The sequence below is a fragment of the Pavona decussata genome, unplaced genomic scaffold, assembly GCF_977016875.1.
Source record: "Pavona decussata unplaced genomic scaffold, jaPavDecu1.1 SCAFFOLD_33, whole genome shotgun sequence".
Taxonomy (NCBI): Eukaryota; Metazoa; Cnidaria; class Anthozoa; order Scleractinia; family Agariciidae; genus Pavona; species Pavona decussata.
Genome location: NW_028145456.1, coordinates 148,362 through 167,500, shown reverse-complemented (window position 1 = coordinate 167,500; position 19,139 = coordinate 148,362). Strand labels below are relative to the sequence as shown.

At 38.3% G+C, this 19,139-nt stretch overlaps 1 protein-coding gene across 2 annotated transcripts; it reads left to right on the top strand.

Moving 5' to 3' along the window:
• Positions 1 to 478: 478 nt before the first annotated feature.
• Positions 479 to 17,386, top strand: LOC146484439 (heat shock 70 kDa protein 12A-like). Of its 2 annotated transcripts, none has more exons than XM_085104800.1 (5): positions 479 to 690; positions 2,136 to 2,446; positions 2,785 to 3,009; positions 3,943 to 4,120; positions 16,166 to 17,386. In XM_085104800.1, exons 1-5 carry the CDS (start codon positions 678 to 680, stop codon positions 17,218 to 17,220), a joined length of 1,782 nt encoding a protein of 593 aa, XP_084960926.1. In that variant the 5' UTR covers positions 479 to 677; the 3' UTR covers positions 17,221 to 17,386. The 2 variants fall into 2 exon arrangements, with proteins under 2 accessions (XP_084960926.1, XP_084960927.1); XM_085104801.1 differs by having other exon boundaries at positions 480 to 721.
• Positions 17,387 to 19,139: the final 1,753 nt, after the last annotated feature.

Sequence of the window (19,139 nt, the reverse complement as noted above, 5' to 3'; positions counted from 1 at the left end):
TGAGAACCCACTGATCAAAGGTTCCAGATATGGAGTGTTTTTTCCAGTTTTATTCCTGAAAGTGATATAGGAAGTACGAAAATTGCAATTCTCTTAAACTAATTTAAATTTAATTTCGCTAGCAGTATTCTTCTTGGAACTAAGATTTGTCTTTTTCTGGTTGATTTTTGGCTGCTATTTCAGGGTTCCATTTAGCGGAAAAATGCTTTGACGAATTTAAGTTGCTGTTTTTCTTAGAAACGGCTTCATTTACACTGGCGCCACCTCGTGGAAATTTATCGCAGCCGATTATATCTTCTTTCTCTAAGAAGCCAGCTTACGTGCAAACGACACACTGAGATACGACTGCAATCTAGATTACAATTCCAGTTAAATTTTACTCAAAGGCTAAAACGGAAACTTCTATAATGCTAATTTGATCAGTGACGCAAGTGCGTGTGCTTTCTAAGAATTGTTGACATCAAGTAATTAATACGCTCAGTTCTGAGAAACGAAATATGTTTACAAAAGCTGATTATAGTTACTATGGGAATAAAACTTGACCAATCATATGCATTCATGCATGATGTATTGCTTTGCTTCCCCGAAATAGGTATCGTTTGAATTTGCGAGTGTCGTCGAAGGGTGTTCTTGTTTTGCTGACAATCTCTGAGGCACGGAGGCACGGAGTAATACAAATGGCATCGAATGGTAAGAGCTCAATGATAGGACTTTCAGACAGGTAGTCATAAATAATATTTGTTTCTCACCTAGAGTGAGCGATAGTTAATTCGTGGCTTATTGTTGTGATAAGAAGAGCTAGTTTATTGCGCAACAGTGTAACCTTTAAGATCGTCGAACTAAAACGGCACCCTCGGTATAGAAATCTTGAAAACAACCATAAAAGATAACTAAAATATGTGGATGCAGAGGCAAATGTCTTTTGTACAAATATCTAGAGGGTATGATTCGAAGCAAGACCGGAAGTCTGCTGTTTGTTTTTCCCGAAATTAATAAGTAGGTAACTTTTTTCAGTTTCCCAAAATGAGCTATATAGATTATGTAGATACGTATTATAATACCCTGGAAATGTTGGCTTCTATGTTTATATTCTAAAAAGGAAATCAAAGTTAATCTCGTTGAGGATACTGTTTCATAAATAAACACTTTTTTTCCGAGAAATCGTCAGTCAACCTTTGGCCCATTGTGTGGCTTTGCATGCTCAATTCATTATTGTTGTACCAGATTTTTCCGATTAACACTTGTTGAAAGTGTAAGACGTAAGGGCTCCTATGAGCAACTCAATTTTTGTCTGGAGTAGTTGGTTTTTTTCTTCAGTTATGGAGTAAAAAACACTATTACGAAATAAGAATTGTCTAAAAACAAACTTGAGCGATTGGGCTGAAATTAGCCTGAAAAGCGAACGCATACAATTCTTACTTCGAGGCGAACAACAGGTAAGCGATTTGAAATAATATCGAGTCAATTTAAAAGCGCGGATCAAGTTTTACAAAAGTTGCGTCCAAAAAAAAGAGTTCAGGGATGCGAGAAACCGGTCAATTATAATATTATTTTAGTACAAATACACAATCAAACCTGTAGGGTTTTTATTTAATTTAATTTAATTTTTTATTCTATTAATAACAGACCTGCTCAAACATTTCCGAGAAAGTGCGCGTCGATCATCGAAATGTAATTTCCTCGCCGTGAACTCTCGGATTTGCATTCTTTAAAATGTTGACTATTGCTTTGAAGTTCTTTTTTCGATTTACCATTTTATACAGGTCTGGGAACGATACCTAACTCTTATATGCATTACTTATTTGCATTTGAACCCTCACAATAAGTCGTATCTATATATATGCTACGCAGATTCACGATTTAAAAACAGTTCACTAAGGGCAATTGATAACATGAGATCACCGATGAGTTTGCGCTGTCGCCTCCATTTCGGTCGATAGTTTGGCTGGACAGACCTCAGAACATGGTGGCCATAAATATCTAATTTGAATAGCAAAGATAATTTTGTTATCTTAAAGGTCGTCATGTTTGTCCTCCTCACTGGAAGTTGTAAGTCCCCAATTTTGACCCTGCACGAGTAAAATAAAGGAACATTTTCCTCATTAAAGTGGTTTTCAATGGGCATTGATTTCCAGATTCACCATATTCGCCGAAATCATCCTTCCTTGCTGTCGTTGCAATCGACTTTGGGACGACCTACAGTGGATTTGCTTTTTCATTCATTAAAGACCAAGGTAAAGACTCCATATTTATGAACCGTCAATGGGAAAACGAACAAGGAGGTCACACCAGTAAGACACCCACATGCCTGCTACTTAAGCCAGACCAGTCTTTTGACTCCTTTGGATACGAAGCAGTAGAAAAGTATGCAAGTCTTCAAGATGAGTCAAATGATCAGAGATACTACTTTTTCCAGCATTTTAAGATGGTTCTTCACAGCGATAAGGTAGCTATGATAATTCATTCATTCATTCATTCATTCATTCATTCATTCATTCATTCATTCATTCATTCATTCATTCATTCATTTTGCCATTAACCAGATATACAAAGACATAACTACATTAAAGATGATATACAATATTCCTACTAAATTAATTAAATTACTTACAAGATCCAATGTGGTAAAGGCAAGGAGGCCTATATAGAAGCCGGGAGCTTATAAACTATAGGCTTCCTGGAACTATAGGATAAACCATACAGCCGGGATACTGAATGTAGTATTTGAATAAACAAAGAAAGCAGTTTCCTAACGCAAACGACGTTTTTGGCTTATTGTTGTAGACACTAAACGCAGAAACAACCATTAAGGCAGCAAATGGAAGGCACGTCAAAGCTAAAACAGTGTTTGCTCATTCAATCAAGTTCCTTAAAGATGAAGCTATTAAAGTCATTTGTCAGCGTACTGGAGATGAGTTCTATAACGTGAGCGACATTCAGTGGGTGTTAACGGTTCCCGCCATTTGGACTCCAGCAGCAAAACAATTCATGAGAGAAGCAGCTTACGAGGTGAGTTTCATGAAAACTGATAACATAGGGTCACGGGAAGTTATCCTTTACCGGATCAATTTCGTTTACTCTTAATATACCAAAGAGCAGGTTGAAAAAATGCCTTTAAAGTGCATTAAATGACACAGGATCAAACAACATCTTATTAGACATAGTGAGAACCATATTATTTAGCACTTAGTTATATCAAGGCCTTTCAATCACCACCATGGTGTCATAAGGATGCGTGAAGCATTTCACGATTTTTGTCTTTGTCCGTGGAAGCTATTTTGGCTGCATGGTTGCGCCAACGTTTGGATGTAATCAAAGCGTTTAGTTGAAATTAACATCATCATCAAAATTACCTTTATTATTAATACACTCACTAGAAGTTCTCTTAAAGGACCCTAGTCAGCCTTAGGCTCGATTACCAGCCGCTGTTGGGGAAAATGAACCTGCGTTTATCCCCTCCCCCCCCCCCCCCCCCCTTGGCTGCGTGGTTGCGCAAAGGTTAGGACGTAATCAAAGCGTTTAATTGAAATAAGCATCATCATCATCATCATCATCATCATCATCATCATCATCAAAATCATCCCCTCCTTCCCCGTGAGCTTACTATTGTTGGTTTCAGCCAATCGGATAGCCGTCTCTTCTTGGGGGAGGAAAGCCGTACCCGAAGGAGCGGCGGAAATCGAGCCTAAGTCAGCCTTCGCCATTTTCGTTGCCATCGAAATTAATGGTATTGCATGGTGAAGCGAAATCTTATTGCTTTACTGTAAGTTGTATTCCTGAAAGTATGTTTCATCATGTTTAGTAGTTTCACAGTGGTTTCGTTCATTTCGACATGCTCCGAATAAAATATAATAGCCAAACTCTCGCATATAAACAAAAACAAAAATGTGGGTGAGTGACTTAAGGACCCTTCAAGCTTCTACTATTCTATTCTTTTCGTAGGCTGGATTGGGGTCCTGGGAAAACCCCGAGCAGATATTGATTGCTCTTGAGCCTGAAGCTGCTGCAATTTCCTGTTTGGAGAAAAATATGAGTGATTTTCAGTCAGAGACTGGTGCTAGTTCTGCAGAAGGATTGCTGTCACAACCCAACACTCACTACATGGTAGCTGACATTGGAGGTACATTTTTATTTCGTTTTGTAATCTGAATGTCGACTTATTTATAACCACTGGAACAATGAGAAAAATTTCCTTTAATAAAAATTGCTCTTGGTATAAGTTAATAGCCCCGCCAAAGGTACTCAAGACGCTCAAGATGGTACAAGCTATAGACTGAGTCTTCCTTTGCAAATTGTGCGGAGATTAGATAACGGCGTAATATATCACTAGCTGGGTCTATGTACTGTGAGATTTTTCAAGCCACTAACCATGTCTGTACTTAAATATATTAACTGATAGCTAGTTAAGCCATTGGTTATTGGCCTAGAATGTTACCGTATATATGTAAAGATCTAGAGTACAAGAAACAATGTATGCATGAGAACAGTCCCGGAGACTGGGTCGAGGTATGCATAGCGAATAGTCGTGTTTCTGGTCGCTCCCCAATTTGTTCGTATTCTTCCTACTTACATGGCTAAATCTTGATATGAGCGGCAAAAGAAAAGTTCGCAGAAGCAAGTCTAGTTTGCCTGACAGAGATTCAAAATCGGTCCCGTCGAGAAAAGTGTCCGGGAAACATCATCGGTGAGCTCAAACTCTTTGGTTGACTGTTCTGTTGACGAATCTGCAGTCGAATTGTACGATTAGCTTTAGAAATGGCACAGACCCTGGGATCCAAACTAGACCTTGTCCTCACAAAATTAGCCGAGGTGGATAAAAAAACTTACTCAAATTGAGTTCAAAGTTACGAACCTTGATAACAGACTTCGAATGCTGGACAATAGAGTTCAAGGGCTCGAAGAAGCTCTTTTAAACACGAGCAAAACTGTTGAGGAAATAGAGGATGGCCTCAACGCCCTCGACACAACAGTAAAATCAGAAATGCAAAGAGTTGGAGGACAAGCTCTTGTATGCAAAAGTTTATTCTAGACGCGAGAATTTGCGGTTCTATGGCATCTGTGAAAAAGGAAATCAAGAAGATACCTACAGCACCTTGAAGACCTTTATGGAGCATCATTTGGGGATAAATTTGGAGGAATTCGCAGAAAGCGAATTTCAGAGACTTCATCAAATTGGAAAGCCTAAAGAAGACAGCCGTCCAAGACTGATTATAGCAAAGTTTCCTTCGGTACGGAGACAGAAAGTTTGTATTCTCTAAAGCAAAATCTTTGAAGGGCACCGAGTATGACATATCTGACGATCTCATCCGCGAAATCGAGAAAAGAAGGAAGGTGCAAGGAAAGAAGTTATTTGAGGCGTGAGAATCTGGTTAGCGGGCAAAACATATTGAAGATATTTGTTAATCACATGACTTAGACCGCGTTCACAGTAGGCCGAATCATGTTTAAATTGATCACGTTTGGAAAATGTTTGACTATAACAAGCGTTCATACCTGATGACTGAACCCGCGAAACTGGATCGAAACATACTTACAATAACCAACATTGAAACCACTTTGCGAGGTAGTTTCGATCGTGGTTTTTGTAAACAACTTCAAGATGGCGGACAGTGGCGTTTCTTTGGTCGCTGGGAAAACACAAAACTGGGGCTTTGTTGAGATGAAAACACTCATCGGGCAGAGGAAGATATTCAACGCCAGCTTGCATCCACAGGTCGTAAGAAAAACATTTGGGAAGGCATAGCCATAAAACTTCAAGAAAGCGGCTACAGTCGAAGCGGCGACCAGTGCAAGACCAGGATGCACAACTTGCAGCAGAAATACAAGAAGGTTAAAACACTGAACAATACCTCGTGTCAAGGAAACAAAACTTTTTTCCCTTCTATGAAGAAATGGATAAAGTGCTAGGTCGCAAACCAAGTATAAATCGACTGTCAACACTGTCGTCAGTTGCAGCTGGATCAATGCGTTTACCTTAGTGCCAACCGTTTTTCGATGGCATGGAAAAATGAAATACAACTTTTATTTTTGTTTTCCGTTTTCTTACAACATTGAAAAACGGAATTCAAAGTTCTATTTTCGTTTTTCGTTTTTTTTACGACTTTGGAAAACGGAATTCCAATTTCTATTTCCGTTTTTCGTTTTTTTACGACTTTGAAAAACGAAATTCCAATTTCCACTTCTGTTTTTCATCTTTTGTTTGCCTGCGACATTGGAGAATGGAATTCGAACCATTTTTGTATTTCGTTTTTCTATAGCATTAAAAACGGATTTGATTTTTCTTTTTCGTTTTTGTATGGCATTGAAAAAAACGAAAATGGAATTTTCGATTTTCATTTTTTAAGAATGAGATTTCAAACGGAAGTGAAACTGACGTTCACCCGGAAATAGTAAATGAAAAAAAAAAAAAACACAACAACAACAACCAATCACGATACAACAGCTTTCCGCCCAATGTTTTCTTCAGCAGTTGATAGTTCTTGGGCTAGCTTCGATCGTGTTCGTGTTCACTTTTATATTTAACATAAGTCTTAATACTTTAATACCAGCAATGGCAGAGGAGGATTATTTGATATTTTTCACAGGTGAGGGAGAACAGAGAATCGAAAGAAGACTCAAAAAATCACAAGTGACTACAGAAAGGTTGGCACAAATGATCGGGGTAAGTCATAACGCAGAAGCTTTAACTTTAGGGAGCTTAAGCAACGACGACGGCAACGGCAATAGCTTGTGAACAGGCTCCCGCAGCCGGATAGGGCGAAGAGGAAAAGGCGAAGGAAAAGGACGCGAGCGAAGCGAGCCGAGTGAGCCCCTCTCAGCACGGTTTCCCCCCGGCTCGCTTCGCTGGGCCAGCTCCCCTCTCGGCACAGTTTCCCCCCGGCTCGCTTTGCTCGCGGTGTTTTCTTTCGTCCTATCCCCAACCGTAGCCTGTTCACAGGCTACAACGGCAACGAAAATGTCACCTGAACATATACCTTTATTTCATTTGTGCTACTTCGCGATTATTTCATCTCGCTCAACTTTTACAAAAATGGCGAACTGTCCAGGAATCAAATTGGTAGGAGTGGCGTACAAGTTAAGAAAGTCCGGAAAATAAAAAAAATTCACCGTCGCGTTCTCCACAAAACCTTAAATGTGGTCATTTCACGTTATTAGGGAATTTAAGAAACGAGGACGGTAACGAGAACGTCATTTAAAAATATAACTTCTCGTTTTTGTAACTCTTTCGCAATCATTTAAATTTGTTTAACTTGGAAAATGCTGGCGAACTCTCCAGGAACTAAATTAGGATCAACGACATCAAAGTAAGGAAAAATAAAGAAGATTTTGCGTCATACGCTCCCGCTCTCGAGAAAAACTAAAATTTGGTCATTTCACGTTGTTGTTTTGCAGAAGAAATGTATCAAAATGTAAAACGCACGAGCGAAGCGTTTGTTTTTGCTCATTTAACCTATTGTTTAGCGGCGTAGTCGCTGCCGTCGCCGTCGTCGTTGCTAAAGCTCCCTAAAGTTAAAGCTTCTGCCTTATGACTTAACCCAAACATTTGAGCCAACCTTTCTGTAGTCACTTGTGATTTTTTGAGTGTTCTTTCGACTCCTCGTTCTCCTTCGCCGGTGAAAAATACCAAATAATCCTCCTCTGCCATTGCTAGTATTAAAGTATTAAGACTATAAAAGTGAACACGAACGCGATCGAAGCTAGTCCACGAACTATCAACTGCTGTAAAAAACATTGGGCCAAAAGCTTTTATATCGTAATTGGTTGGTTTTTTTTTTTTTATTCATTAATTTTTTCCGGGCGAACGTCAGTTTCACTTCCGTTTGGAATCTCAGTCTTAAAAAAATGAAAATCGAAAATTCCATTTTTCGTTTTTTCAATGCCATACGAAAACGAAAAAGAAAAATCAAATCCGTTTTTAATGCTATAGAAAAACGAAATACAAAAATGAAAGTTCGAATTCCGTTTTCTAATGTCGTAGGAAAACAAAAGACGAAAAATTGGAAGTGGAAATTGGAATTCCGTTTTCCAAAGTCGTAAAAAAACGAAAATCGAAATTGAAATTCCGTTTTTCAAAGTCGTAAAAAAAAACGAAAAACGGAAATGGAAATTGGAATTCCGTTTCTCAATGTTGTAGGAAAACGGAAAACAAAAATAAAAGTTGTATTTCATTTTTTCATGCCATAGAAAAACGGTTGGCACTAAGGTACACGCATTTGGTTCGTCCAGCAGTAGTGTCAACACGCTGGATGCACTGGAAACCGAATCTGTGTTTTCAAGTGTCGACAGCTTGGATAGGGAGAGTTTTTTGTGTGAGCTGTCACTGCAGAAAACGTCTCTGTCAATGGTAGCAGGGACTACGATGCACCTACCCTACCTACTTCTGAAAAGAAGTCAGAACCAGAGCAAAAGTCGAAGAACAAAGGTCCGTGCACGTTTTGGCCATTCAATATTTTTGGTTTACTTTTCCTAGATAAAGAACAGAAAACAGTAAAATCGATACCTTATTTTGTTTTCCTTTCTTAAGTTTCTCAAACGATCAAACTGTTTTGGTTTCCAACATATCCTTTTCAACATTTTCATAATTTTGCACTGTAAACAACTGTTTGTGTCCATGGAAAACGCCTAAATGTCCTAAATTTACTAGAAAATCAAAAGACAATTTCTCCTTTGGCAAATGCAGGAGTCATTAAACGAAAATCGAAAAAACGGAAGTCAATTTTGGTTTTTCTTTTTGTCGTTTTGTGTGTAAACGAAAACAAAAAACGAAAAAACGGAAGTCAACTTCCGTTTTTCCTTTTGTCGTTTTGTATGAAAACGAAAACGAAACTCGAAAAACGGAAGTCAGCTTCCGTTTTTCCTTTTGTCGTTTTGTATGTAAACAAAAACGGAAAACGGAAGTCGACTTTCGTTTTTCCTTTTGTCGTTTTATATGTAAGAGGGAATGAAAAAAAAGAAGAACGTTCGTTAACTTCCGGTTTTCTCTTACCTAAAAACTAGGTCTTTGTTGTTTATCGTGTTTTTTTTTTTGTTGTTGTTGTTTTGTTTAAATTGCATACGGGGTGAGGGAAGGGAGAGAAGGTTAGGGGAGGGGGGGGGGGGGGTTGGGGTCGTATACAGCTACTGAGAACGCGGACGACTTGGGACGATTTGAGTGTGGCGGACCAAAGGAGTCTGGCTCTAATCGAGGATTGGCCAATGTAGTGCTTTGATTGGCATTTTGGTTGTGTAAAAATTGGCTCAAGCCCGCTAAACTGCATCTTGTTTTGCGCGGTCGGCAAAGAGTACACTTCACAGAAAATGACATAACAACTGATAGAATATCGGCAGTTTTTAGGGTGAGTAAGGTATTTTTGAGTTACCTTCATTGTCAAATCATCTCCTTGAATGTTGCTGGCTTACGTTGGAAGTGACATTAACCTTACTTACGCTTATGCTGTTACTAGGGAATTACAATTCTATTTAAAAACCGAAAGGGGGTTTTCCTCGGTCATAAAGGATTTGGTTACAAAATTCTGTAATATTCAAGTCCCATTTTAAAAAGTGGTAACTGCAAATAAATCGAGGATTTTCCGAAACCAGGAGCCCATAATGGGCTCCTGCCGAAACGCGTTCATAAAAATACCGCTTAAGCTGAGATAATTTTTAACACAGTTTACGTTTTATCAAGCTATTAATTGGTGATCTGTTTTCGCAATGTTTGTAATTCCATATTACACGCGCATAACAAGAATAAAGACATCGAAAATATACTCGAATTTCGTAAGATACTCTTGGTGGGAAAATGTCCAGTGTGGTTACCTAGTACTTGACCATCCCATTCCCTGATTTTCGCTTTTCGTATAAGGTCTCAGAATTCAACGGTGGTGATTTTGCCAAAAATTTCACGTTTTATCAAGTATTAAGTATTTAGATCAGGATTTAGATCTATCAGTGGATTTCCTTCGATATTATTCAGATGTAATCAGTAAGGAGTAAAGAAGGAAGCCATACACAAGTAAATTTTGAATTGCATAGATTTCCCACGCGCCAAAGCCTTTTTTCTGGTTGCCTAGCCTGTGACCATCCTATCCCCTTTCGGTTTTTAAATAGAATCATAATTCCCAAGTAACAGCACCAGCGTACGTAAGGTTTATGTCACTTACAACATAAGCCAGCAACATTCAAGGAGATGATTTGACAATGAAGGTAACTCAAAAACACACTACTCAGGCTAAAAACTGCCGATATTCTATCAGCTGTTATGTCATCTTCTGTGAAGTGTATTCTTTGCTGACCGCGCCAAAGAATGTATGTCCTGTTAGTGTACACGTAGCCTCCCACGCAGACGTTCTTAGGGGTTCGTCACGCGTTCCTGCCCCACGAACGACGTTCGTGGGGCAGGAACGCGTGACGAACCCTTAAGAGCGTTTGCGTGGGAGGCAAGTGTACACGACGAACCCGTCCATGTTGCATGAAACAAGATGCAGTTTAGCGGGCTTGAGCCACTTTTTACACAACCAAAATGCCAATCAAAGCACTACATTGGCCAATCCTGGATTAGAGCCAGACTCCTTTGGTCCGCCACACTCAAATCGTCCCAAGTCGTCCGCGTTCTTAGTAGCTGTATATGACCCCACCCTCTCCCTCCCTTAACCTCCTCTCCCTTCCCTCACCCCGTATGCATTTTAAACAAAAAAAAAAAAAAAAAAACACGATAAACAACAAGGATCTAGTTTTTAGGTAAGAGAAAACCGGAAGTTAACGTGTGTTCTTCGTTTTTTTCATTCCCTCTTTCCCTCTTATAATTACATATAAAACGACATTTGGAAAAACGAAAGTCGACTTCTGTTTTCCGTTTTTCGTTTTAGTTTACAAACAAAACGACAAAAGGAAAAACGAAAGTCGACTTCCGTTTTCCGTTTTTCGTTTTCGTTTACATACAAAACGACAAAAGGAAAAACGGAAGTTGACTTCCGTTTTCCATTTTTCGTTTTCGTTTACAAACAAAACGAGAAAAGGAAAAACGAAAGTTGACTTCCGTTTTTTCGTTTTTCGTTTTTGTTTACACACAAAACGACAAAAAGAAAAACGGAAATTGACTTCCGCTTTTGCGTTTTTCGTTTAATGACTCCTGCATTTGCCAAAGGAGAAATTGTCTTTTGATTTTCTAGTAAATTTAGGACATTTGGGCGTTTTCCATGGACACAAACAGTTGTTTACAGTGCAAAATTATGAAAATGTAGAAAAGGATATGTTGGAATCCAAAACAGTTCGATCGTCTGAGATACTTAAGAAAGGAAAACAAAATAAGGTATCGATTTTACTGTTTTCTGTTCTTTATCTAGAAAAAGTAAACCAAAAATATCGAATGGCCGAAACGTGCACGGACCAACAAAGAAGGCAGGAAAAGAAAACAGCCAAAGTCAACATCTGTGGACAAAATGAAAAGTTTCACGGAGAAATTTTTTGAAATTCAGCAAGAGTCCGAGAGACGATTCCTCTAGTCTGAGGAACGAAGAAGCTAACAAGAAGCCGAACAAGACGAGAAAAGACAACGGTTCGAAGCACAACAGGATGAGAAACGAGAAAACTTTCTTCTGTATGTTTTTCAAACCATTTTACAACCGTTTTACAGTCAGTTCCGTTCTAGTTTCTTTAATTGCGTTTAAATTATGTTGCCTCTGACTTCAAATAATAACTTTTATTCTGTTGTGTTAAGTCTAAACCAGCAGAAGTGAATTACCTGCTCAAATATTGACAAGACTTCCAGTGGGAACAATTTTTGTGACCAAAGTTTGGGGAAAACTTGTTTCGTCTAAAGCTGTTCAAATTGAACTTAATTCCCTCAAGTGTGAACGCAGTCTTAGCCGATATCTGGAGGGTTAGACACCCTGGAACGAAACGTTTTTCTTGGTGGCAGAAAATGCCGTGTATACAAAGAAGGCTCGATTACTGGTTAGCTGATAATGCGTTTCAAGAAGAGATTGATCAGGTTGATATAATTCCGTCTATTAAATCCGATCACTCGGCAATCTTATTAACAATCAAAGGAATAGAAAATAAATCACGCGGTCCCTCCTTTTGAAAATTTAATGCGACTCTACTAGATGACAAAGAATATGTTGATCTGAAAATCACCGCTATCAGGAGTGGATTAAGAAGTTTAATGATATGCAGGACCCTAAACTGTTCTGGGATCTTCTGAAGTAAAAAATTAGACAAGATACGAAACCGTACAATAAAAGCAAAGCTAAAGAAATGAGAGCTAAAATTTCCGAACTGGAAGGAAAGCTTAAACAGTGTCAGTTGTTATGCAATCAAGACCCATCGACTGAAAATATTAACAGATTAGAGATTCTTAAAACCGAATACGGCCTTTGCTATGAACATATGGAGAAAGGAGCAATAATACGCTCGAGAGAAAATTGGTATGAACAAGGTGAAAAAAGTAACAAGTACTTTTTAAATCTAGAGAAATCCAGAGGTAACAAAAGTACTCTCGGAAAAAAATTTACGAGAGCTTAATCAGTTTCCACAAATCCTTAGGTAGTTAGGCAAGAACTTCACGACTTTTATTCTAGTCTTTATCAGAGGAATCCAAGTCAGTGTAGCATTGACTCGTTGGATTAATTTCTGGAAAACGTTTCGGTGCTAAACCTCACTTAGGAACAAAAAGAAAAAGGTGAGAAAAAAATGGGCGATTGGCGAATGCTTTAACACCTTAAAAACTTTTCAAAATAACAAAACACCGGGCAATGACGGTCCCACGGCAGACTTTTACCAAACTTTCTAGCCAATTCTTGGAAAACATCTGGTGGAGTGTTTTAACTAAGCACATGAACATGGCGAATTATCTAATTCACAGAAGCAAGCGGTTATTACTTTGTTAGAAAAGAAAGGTAAAGACAAGAGATTCATTAAAAACTGGAGACCAATCTCTCTGATCAAGGTGGACACTAAAATTGCTTCCAAGACTCGGGCCAAACGACCAGAATCTATCTTAGCTGACGTAATCCATCATAGTCAAAATGCCTATATCAAAGGTAGGTCATTTTTTGACGCCGAGAGGGCAATTGAGGGTGTAGTTGAATATACAAAAGAAACTGATATTTCGGGAATGTCAATAACAATAGACTTTGAAAAAGCTTTAATTTGATATGAGTATATAATCAAGGTATATAATCGAGGTACTCCAGGCCTTTAATTTTGGGCCATCCTTCATTCAGTGGGTTCAAACTTTTTACCACTCCAATATGTCAAGTTGTGTAGTAAATCATGGTTTTGCTTCAAGTTATTTTAGTTTTTATCGCCATACACACATTTTGTTGGAGAGAGTAAATGGATAAAGTACAAATCGTGCGCTGATTGAAAGAGAAATTCTTACTTCATTCAAACTGTAGCCATAGTAATATCCATACGGATATTATTTTTCTCGGGGCGGGTTTTTTGAATTTTTGGCTTTAATTTTGAGTCAAAACAACGAAAATGCAAAAAAAATTACAGTCCCTAAAGTACGTACCATTGATGAAATAGACTAGCTAGTAGGTTTAAACATTTTACCAACAAATTTTATTGAAAATTTGTCACCGCCCCGAGATAAACAATAACATAAATAATATATAAAAAAATGCAACCATACTACTAACAATAAACGGAAAAAGAGCATTATTATCCTAGCTTAGCTGCCGTGGAGATTTAAAAAGTTGAAATAAACCAAGTTGCGAAGAACACTATAAAAAATAACTGAAAAGAAATAAAAAACACCTTCCAACGTCGCATGTTCATTCGCAGAAGTAAAAATTTGATCTGTTCGCGCCGAACCCATTTAAGTGCCGTGCTCCCATGTTTACATGACAGTTTTTGAGCCAATCAATCAATCAATCAATCAATCAATCAATCAATCAATCAATCAATCAATCAATCAATCAATCAATCAATCAATCAATCAATCAATCAATCAATCAATCAATCAATCAATCAATCAATCAATCAATCAATCAATCAATCATTATCGAAAATAACGTCGTCTCAGCGTAATGAGAAGATACCTCAGGATCGCGATAAATGCTGTTGTTTTAAAAGATTTGTTTAATGCTTCTTGTCCACCAACTTTGGTTCCCAATTTCAAATCAAATCGACAGCTCTATAGAAATAAAGCACTCAGACAAGTAGTTAAAAAAAAGGTTGAGATACTCTTAGCTTTTTGTCTATTTCCTGCAAATAAGGCACTCCAAAAGGGCACCTTACACTTGAGCCTCCCAACTTTCTAACTTTCAACGTTTTGTGGCTTGCTTGGTTTAATGTCATTGCGAATCCAGTTTCGTTCAACATTGATAAGTGGTGGAGGTGGGAAAGAGATAAGTCATTTACGTTATGCGATGGAGGCGAAATGTTTAATGTACCAACAATAATACACGAGGGAATAAATTTCTGCGAAAAGAAAAAAAGATCAAAGCTATCACAATTAGAGGGCGGAGGCACTGGAGACATCCACAACAGAGTAGTCGAAGCAAGAGGGGTATTCTTGAGATTGAAAAAGATTTGGAGTAGCAACAGCATCAGTCGACGAACCAAAGTCAGGCTATAAAAGACACTGGTAAAACCAGTCTTGATGTAATATGTCAAAAACGAGGGCGAGTGCTTTATCACGGGTTCCAAATACTGAGAAACAGATGAAAGCATGAGGCCGCAGGCCGAGTGCTTTCATCTGTTTCGAGGTATTTGGAACCCGTGATAAAGCACGAAGCCCGAGTTTTTGATATGTCTTCTCAAATGAAACAATAAGAAATTAATCTCATTAAAATGCAAATGTTTGATCTCAGATGAAAAACATGTTTCATCTCAGATGAAAACCTGGTGGTGTTTCATCTGGTGTTTCATTGGGGTATCAAGATTCATCCACCTGACCGAAATGGAGGTCATTTATTGGCTTTTGACTGCATGAATTATTAATGAGTTTGAGAAGTAGTATATCAAACACGAGAAAGCGTGTTTCATCAGATGTCCAAACACTGAGAAGTAGGTTGAAAAAACGAGGCGCAGCCGAGTTTTTTTAGACGACTTCGAGCTGTTTGAATATCTGATGAAATATACTTTCGAGTGTTTGATATGGCTTCTCAAATGATCAATAATTCTTGGAAAAATTTAAGGCTAAAGTTGGCAAAATTTTATGGTAATTAGGATCACATATCCAAACCACGGTCACGGTAGTGATTTGCTTTGTTTTGGCTTGGTGAATTATTAATTAATTTTGAGAAGTATGGCTGCGAGACGTGGAAGAAGAATAAAAATGATGAAAGCAAAATCGACGTTTTTTTAAGCAGATGTATTAGACGGATGTTTAAGATACGCTGGCAGGAAAGAATTACAAACAAAGAAGTCCCGATGGTGGCTGAGATTGAAAATCGCAGTGAGGACGTGCGAAGGCGGAGATGGAACATCATGAGGAAAGAACCGAATAATAACTGCAGGACTGCGTTAACCTGGAAACCAGAAGGGCGACGAAAACGGGGCAGACCAAGGACAGCATGGAGGAGAACGGCGGAGATGGAAAGGGAAAAGGCTGGATGGAGGAATTGACAGAAGTGAGGTACAAATCGCAGCGGCTGACAGAGCTGGTCGGCGGAGGAGTGTGTTGATGCCTTATGTGACACATGGCACGAAGTAGATAGATCATCATAGATCATATCAAAATTAGAAGAACAACAATCTTCTATAATTTTAAAATTATATTTCTTATACAAATAAACTCCTACTCTTTTTTAAGGCTAAACTCACCAAAATAAACCTATAGCCTGGTAACGACTATTATATCTCAGTTGGAGTCATTTAACTACGTTTCCGAGGTTAGATTACACTGACACTGCTTTCGACACTGCTTCTTATCAGTTCCTTATTTTTTTAGTTACGAATGATAAATTCCAAGCAAAATCCTTATATTTATTAACCGTCGTGACATTCCAATGCCTAGCTATATAGTCCTGATCTCCATTTTCCAAAGCAAAAGGGCGGATATTGTCGTTTCTTTTCTTATTTTTTTTTTGTTTGGGGGTGAGGGGGGGGGGGGGGGGGGAAGGGGGTATTGTATCATCTATGCGTATAACCAGATTGAACATAGAGATTATTCTTATGTTTATGTATGTGCCTGACTGAAGCATTTAATGTTTTTTTTTTTTTTTACATTCAGGAGGGACACTCGACGTCACTGTGCACGCGATACAGGATGATGGTACCATCAAAGAGATACACAAGGTCACAGGTGGTCCTCATGGTGGGATTAAAGTAAATGAACAGTTTGAAAACCTTCTGGACGAATTGGTTGGAGAGAAAGAAATTCGTAATTACCGTCAGAAATTTCCTTCGGATTGGCTGGCTTTGATCAATGAGTTTGAAGCGAAGAAACGGGGGAAAAGGATCGTAGACGGTGATGTGACGATAAATCTCCGGGTGCCACGGAGTTTTGTGTCTATGGTAAACGAGTCCCAGAGTCCAGCCTTTGCAAGGTATGAAAGCAGCCAGGTTAAGATAAAAAATAGAGAATATCTCGCTCTCAGCTCAGAGATGATGAGAAAGCTGTTTCGTCCTCCGCTGAAACGAATCGCGGACCATTTGAAAGGACTGATGAAAGATCCAAAGCTCTCAAAAGTTCAAACAATGCTCCTTGTCGGTGGGTTCGCTGACTCTGCTCTTTTGCAAGAAGAAATTAAAAGCGCCTTTTCCAAGAGGGTCAAAGTGCTCATTCCCAACCATGCCAGTGAAGCGGTTGTCCAGGGAGCTGCATTGTTTGGAAAGAAACCAGCAAAAATTTCCGAAAGAGTTGTGTCCACAACTTATGCTGCCGATTGCTCCAGGGGCTTTATCGAAGGTGTGCACCCTGAAGACAAGAAGTTTATTGTGGATGGGACTGCCAGATGCAAGAACTTGCTTTCAGTCTTTGTCAAAGAAAACTCCTCAGTACGAGTTGGGGAGAAAGTGACAAAAAAGTACTCACCTCTTCACGCAGACGACAAAAAAATTACTTTTCACTTTTATTCTTCCAGCAATCCTGATTCTCAGTTTACTACAGACCTCGGCGTGACGATGCTTGGGAGCGTTACAGTTAAGTCACCTGAGACATGGAGAGGTAAAGATAGAGATATTGAAGTAAGCATGTATTTTGGTCGAACGGAAATAACTGCCGCAGCACTGGATGTTTCAAGCGGGAACATCAAGCAAACCACCATTGATTTTTTAAACAAATAAACACAGGGCATTCTTATAAAGTCTCTTCTATGAAGGTAGACAGACATTTATTTTATTGTACATGATAATTCGGTCAAGATTGGGTTGAGGCAATTAAGAAGCTCAACAAAATAATAACTAAATAACTAAATAAATAAATAAATAAATAAATAAATAAATAAATAAATAAATGAATGAATGAATGAATGAATGAATGAATGAATGAATGAATGAATGAATAAATAAATAAATAAATAAGCGATTATATTTGTAACATGCAATATGATGATGATATATTTTTTTATTGTTGTCCTCAAAACAAGCCCTTCTGGCTTTAATCTTTCAGTTTTAGGCTCCATATACAATCTCCCACCGTTTAAGTTTTAACTGTAAGTCAATCAGATTATAAGCGTTTCATTTTGTTTGCATTTTGGATAAATGTTTTGGGTGTCTTTTTCTGCTGGAAGCTTCTTTTCCTTTAACTGTTGTGAATTTCTTATCTTAGAGCAAACTATTAATCTATGAAAGCTTAGACTTGAACATGGAAGTGCCATTCAGTGATGATCGAGCTTACTTGTGACAAATTTCAGCTAAGGATAAGAGGTACCTTAAAGAGGGATTTTGTTGTCAGTCCCTAGACATTTAAAAACTTAACTATTTTGCCAGGATGTATATATATTTTTTTATTTGGGATTCTGAGCAAATGGCAATCTTGAATGGTAATGAAATTGGTAATGACAATGATAATTATAGCGATAGTCTTAATCATACTGAAAATTATAATCAAAATTCATAATTGTATAATTATCATCATAGCTATTAGTATACTATGATCATGATCAATAATGGTCTGTTATGATACCAATCTATTAATAAAGGCACTTAACTGCATTACGAATTCTATTGCGTCGTTTATATTTTCCACTGTAAATTCCTTAGTTAGGTATCCTTTATGAACAGTTCGCACAGAAAATTAACCCTCGGACGTGAAAGGGTGGGAGGGGAGGGGCGATGGCACACCCCTTGTTTTTTTTAAACTTTTATCAAGATAATTTTCTCTGAACACCTGCCCATTTCAGTAGCTGTTTGGTTATATCTGAGACATACAGTCGACTCCCGATAACTCGAACCCTCGCTAACTCGAACCTCGTGCTAACTCGAACCAATTTTCCTTTTCTTCCAGGTCATTTTCTATATAATTATAACCTCGATAACTCGAACTTCCGATAACTCGAACCTTTTTCAATTTCCCTCGAAGGTTCGAGTTATCGGGAGTCGACTGTATCTTCTGTAAATTTGGTGAAAATCGGCTTATAGATATAGGAGATATTAAATGACAAGTGAAGTGTGGCTATAAATTTTAAATGTATTAAAATGTAATGTTGTAAGCTGTCAGAGCCATATTCTGAGCCAGAAGTAGTTGTAAAGCAACACAATGATGTATTAAAGCATCTCTTACATACTAAGCTGTCGAAAGGTATATTTTCTGAGTAAAACTTTTAATTTTCGCGGAAATATGAAATTATAGTGGGAAAAGTGAAAAATCTAACAAAGCCCGCCATGTTGGATGACGTCACTGCCCCAGCAGCACCATTTCCATATGTATCCTATAATATTAACATCATTTTGAAAACGACATAACAGGCTCTCTATTAAAGGTATAAACTTTTCAAAATATATTATAACGTAACATAAACGCTGGGGGGGGGGGGGGGGGGCGTTTCAACTACCCCCCTGGGAATATATGCGCCCAAGGGTTAATATACGCACGTTTTGCTCGTATTGCGAAGCAATCACTTTAAACTGCCCCACAGTGTTGCGGACGTCTCAGGAAACTAACTAACTCTTTACAGTCAATCCAAATCACCCGTAATGCAACAATTATTGCGTGACAGCCACGGCGCTGCAAGTACACAATTTGTTTCTGTTACTTTGACAAT

What these genes read in the sequence shown, in the direction of transcription:
- LOC146484439 (XM_085104800.1), top strand. An exon ending in TGAGAGAAGCAGCTTACGAG is followed by an intron (nt 3,010 to 3,942) that starts GTGAGTTTCATG and finishes TTCTTTTCGTAG; the next exon opens with GCTGGATTGGGGTCCTGGGA. An exon ending in CATGGTAGCTGACATTGGAG is followed by an intron (nt 4,121 to 16,165) that starts GTACATTTTTAT and finishes TTTTACATTCAG; the next exon opens with GAGGGACACTCGACGTCACT.